Source organism: Palaemon carinicauda, chromosome 14, assembly GCF_036898095.1.
Source record: "Palaemon carinicauda isolate YSFRI2023 chromosome 14, ASM3689809v2, whole genome shotgun sequence".
In the NCBI taxonomy this organism is placed as follows: Eukaryota; Metazoa; Arthropoda; class Malacostraca; order Decapoda; family Palaemonidae; genus Palaemon; species Palaemon carinicauda.
In genome coordinates, this window is record NC_090738.1 from 125,694,449 (window position 1) to 125,699,448 (window position 5,000).

Here is a 5,000-nt window from a genome sequence, read left to right on the forward strand (position 1 = left end):
TATGCCAGACTTTTTACAAGACTTTATGCCAGACTTATTACTAGACTTCATGCCAGACTTCATGTCATACTTTTTACTAGACTTTACACCAGACCTTTAACTAGACTTTTTAATAGACTTTATGCCAAACTTTTTACTAGACTTTATGCTAGACGTTTTACCAGACTTTATACCAGACGTTTTACTAGACTGTATGTCAGACTTTTTACCAGACTTTATGCAAGACTTTTTACTAGACTTTATGCCAGACATTTTACTACTAGAAGACAACGAGAATCTGTAAACTTCAATGATGAAAATGAAACAGTCAACACACCAATCTTCTTCCCTTAATAATAACACTATACGTACAGCTACCAAAGATACTGGCACACAAAGTTGTAAATTTATCGAGACTTAAGACCAACTTAAATACTAAACCACGACTTAGTTTTGCAGACACAAAAAGATGCCAGCAATTTGTACTGTAAACATATTAACCTTAAAAACTAATATTCTTGTTATCACGTTTAAATTAATACCGCGGTACTGAATCCTATACTTAAAATCTTCTTTATTTATCATGCTGGAATTTTAAAGCATTATTTATACTGATTTGAGCATCAAAACAGCTACGTATTAACCTAATATCACCTTATATTCTGAATAATCATTTCACTTTCAGAAAGGTCATTTTTTATTCAAAATACTATGCTCATTCTATGTTCAGATCACATTACTGTTATTAAACTGATGAGTTCATCTTTACTTTGAAACATGATACCAAATAGTAGATACTAATCTGCTTACTTTTAATATTACTTGCATTACGGTGATTTTATTTTTCAATAATAACCTTACTGTAAGAATAACGTTCGTCAATTCCAGTCATGATTAGCTTTCAGCTTGAATAATTTCAATAATAAGTGTCAATCACATGTATAAGTATAAATTATAATAAGTAGAAACCTAAAGAATAAGTAATCCCAATAGTAAGTAGTGATTGCTGATTATTCATGCTTAATTTCACGTTTTGACCTTATGTTTCTTAACATTACATTGTATTTGGCGATTTTTCAATCTAAATTTCATATTTTGACTCACATTCTTTGCAGATTTCTGCCACTAAAGATTTTGTAATCTTATACCAATTTTGAATTATTGCTCTCACTCAGCCATGATTACTTAACGCCGAGAATTATTACCTTCATATTCCAGCACCACCTCCACCCCCTCCCCCATTTCCATTACAGCTAAGAACCCTTGTAATCTACTCCCAATGTTCTCGACTTTCAGGCTCCAATCCCTTACAGTTTCGATTACAGCGTGAAAGGCGATTACAAAGGCCCGAGCTTTGATCAGAACGAGAAATCTGACGGGAAGGCAGTCAAGGGATCCTACACCGTTGCGTTGCCTGACGGTAGAAAACAAACGGTGAGGAGAGAGAGAGAGAGAGAGAGAGAGAGAGAGAGAGAGAGATTAGAAACTAATGTTTCCTTTCATGGTTAAAGGATAACCTTTATTCAGCTTTTCGTGACAAATTCAAATGAGAGAGAGAGAGAGAGAGAGAGAGAGAGAGAGACTAATCTCTCCAAAAACAAACGGTGAGGTCCATTTGGATTTGTTCAGTGATTTGTATTAAATGAGAGAGAGAGAGAGAGAGAGAGAGAGAGAGAGAGAGAGTCTTTCCAAAAACAAACGGTGAGGTCTATTTGGATTTGTTCAGTGATTTGTATTAAATGAAAGAGAGAGAGAGAGAGAGAGAGAGAGAGAGAGAGAGAGCGATTAGAAACTAATGTTTCCTTTCATGATTAGAAAATAACCTTCATCCACCTTTCGGTGACTTAAAATCAAATGAGAGAGAGAGAGAGAGAGAGAGAGAGAGAGAGAGTAATGTTTCCTTTTAAGGTTATAGGATAACCTTCATTAAGCTTTCGGTGACTTAGGATCAACGCTGACTCAAAAGAAAAAAAAAAAAAAAAAAAAAAAAAAAAAAAAAAAAAAAAATAAAAAAAAAACCCGAAATAAACAACTTAATTTTTTAATGAAACCAATAAGTTAACAAATGTACTTTCTTCTATTTCTAAGGTGGAGTACACCGCTGACAAGTACTCCGGCTTCGTGGCTAAAGTAAGCTATGAGGGAGAAGCAAAACATCCGTCGAATTATGCCCCTGCTGTCATATTCCATCATGATAATGACCACTACTAATAACGTCTCCTGTGATTAAGAAGAAATAATGCGTTTATATTTCCTCAGTTACGGATGATGAATATTTATTTAAAATAACCTGATAATTGAAAATAAGAATATAAAAATAAAAAAATATACATATAAACTGCTATTTCTTGCCCACCGTTATTGTTACAATAAGGGGTCGGTTGCCTCATGCGCCCTCTTTAATGCCTTCCATCAAAGCAATCCACTTACAGCAAACCTCTTCTCTCCATATTATCCTTCACCTTATCTTGCTATATAATTCTCTGCTTCCTTCTCGATCTTTTTTCCTCTAACATGTTCCTCCCATTCCTCCCAATCCCTCCTCATTCCCTCACCACCATACATCATCAATACATGACCATACCATCTCAGTCGTAACACGCTTATCCCCTATGTAATCTCTACTACATATGAATAAGAAGTACTAAAGTGAAGAAAATATCATGGGATGTGTGATGAATGTTTAATAAAAACTGTATTAAAAAAAATAAAGATAATAACCTAAAAAATCCCATTACTTCAATTTCCTGTATTATTATTATTATTATTATTATTATTATTATTATTAGCCAAGCTACAACCCCAGTTGGAAAAGCAAGATGCTATAAGCCCAAGGGCTCCAATAGGGAAAAATAGCCCAGTGAGGAAAGGAAATAAGGAAATAAATAAATGATGAGAACAAGTTAACAATAAATCATTCTAAAACAGTAACAACGTCAAAACAGATATGTCCTATATAAACTATTACTAGACAAAGAACTCGAAATATATTATTAAAGGAATCTAAAAATACAGTCTCATTTCAATTTTAATTATTATTATTATTAAATGCAAAGCTACAACCCTAGTTGGAAAAGCAGGATGCTATAAGCCCAGGGGCCCCAACAGGGAAAATAGCTCAGTGAGGAAAGAAAACAAGGAAAAATAAAATATTTCAAGAACAGTAACAATATTAAAATAAATATTTCCTATATAAACAATAAAAACTTCAACAAAACAGTTTTTTCTAGTTTAAATACAATTCTCAATAACACAATAAAAAACTAAATCTGCAACTACAAATAAAAGGTCGTTCGAGGAAACTACCTTGCCCCAATTAAATTTCATAAACCACATCATCAGTACTTGAATGGCCACAATTCGAAGGCCTGCGTGAAATAAAATATATAAACGAAATAATTTTCATTTTTAGATTATCATGCAACCCAAATCCCAACGTTGAAAAATAAAATAAATTGCTGAAAGCCACGTACAGAGCATTCGCTTTAAAATCTGTGACAAAATCAAATTTTTCGGATTTTTTATTACGATGAGAGATTAGAAAGTAAAAGAGGAACGCCAAAGTAAGATATCTTTAATTAAACTAAATATATTTTCCAGAGAGAGAGAGAGAGAGAGAGAGAGAGGAAAGAGAGAGAGAGAGAGAGAGAGAGAGAGAGAGAGAGAGATTCTTATAACAATGAGAGGTTAGAAAGTAAAAGAGGAACGCCAAAATGAGATATCTTTAATTAAAATCAATATATTTTCCAAATAGAGAGAGAGAGAGAGAGAGAGAGAGAGAGAGAGAGAGAGATTCTTCTAACAATGAGGTTGAAATGTAAAAGAACGGAATATAAGATACCTTTAATTAAAGTAAACATTAAATATCTTTTCCTAGAGAGAGAGAGAGAGAGAGAGAGAGAGAGAGAGAGAGAGAGATAACAATGAGAGGTTAAAAAGTAAGAGGAACGACAAATAAGATATCTGTATTTAAACTAATTTTTTTTCAGAGAGAGAGAGAGAGAGAGAGAGAGAGAGAGAGAGAGAGTCTCCCAGGAAACGTGTCAAGGGGTTTCTCTCGACATAAGACTTCAGGAATAATTGCCTTTCAAGCCAAGTCAGTGAACGAAAAATGAATGCTTGAATGAATATGAAACTTACAACAAAATTATGACATATGAAGTGAATAGGATTAGGATTGTTGTGGCCTGATTGGTAACGTCTCTGTCTGGTGTTTGCCAGTCGGGGGTTCGAGTCCCGCTCGTACTCATTAGTGCCAGTAGTGTCTGCAACCTTACCATCCTTGTGAGCTAAGTTTTTTTTTTTCTTTTTTTTGGTGGTTGGGAGGGTGGGGTGGGGGGGGAGCCTATATGTCTATCTGCCGAGTCATCAGCAGTCACTGCCTGGCCCTCCCTGGTCTTAGCTTGGGTGGAGATGAGGCTTGGGCGCTGATCATATAATACATGGTCAGTCTCTAGGGCATTGTCCTGCTTGCTAGGGCAATGTCATTGTCCCTTGCCTCTGCCATTCATGAGCGACCTTTAAAAATCTTTAAATAGCAAGTTAATGAATAGTTAAATGAATAACCGATTCAGGTGGAAACCAGATTAATATATAATTTTTCGAAATAAAATACATACATCTATGCTGAATGATTAAGTGAATGGCTTACCCTTATAAATATGATAAAGAAATCAGTGGGAATTCCATCTTGCAATTCAGTGGTTATGAATAAATTCGTAAAAGCAGACAAATAATATTCTTATACCATTGAATTGAAACAAGGGCACCAAGTCAATAAAAGCCGCCATACAAAATAAAACTTTTGTTTTGCTAATACAAAATGAAACGTTTGGTTAGCTCATACAAAATAAAAAGGCTGGTTAACTTATACGAAATTAAACGTTTGATTAGCTCACAAAATGAAACGTTGGGTTAGCTCACAAATTAAACGTCTGGTTAGCTCACACAAAACAAAACGGTTGGTTAGCTCATACAAAATGAAACGTTTGGTTAGCTTATATAAAATGAAACGTTTGGTT

The 5,000-nt window shown here is 34.3% G+C and overlaps 1 protein-coding gene across 1 annotated transcript in view; it reads left to right on the forward strand.

The window, feature by feature from the left end:
- Window positions 1-5,000, forward strand: part of LOC137653001 (uncharacterized) — a 28,602-nt gene that overhangs the window by 4,365 nt on the left and 19,237 nt on the right. The window contains exons 2-3 of the mRNA XM_068386393.1: window positions 1,276-1,413; window positions 2,068-2,187. Of these exons, the coding sequence (XP_068242494.1) occupies window positions 1,276-1,413; window positions 2,068-2,187 (258 nt within the window). The remainder of the gene's footprint in view (window positions 1-1,275; window positions 1,414-2,067; window positions 2,188-5,000) is intronic.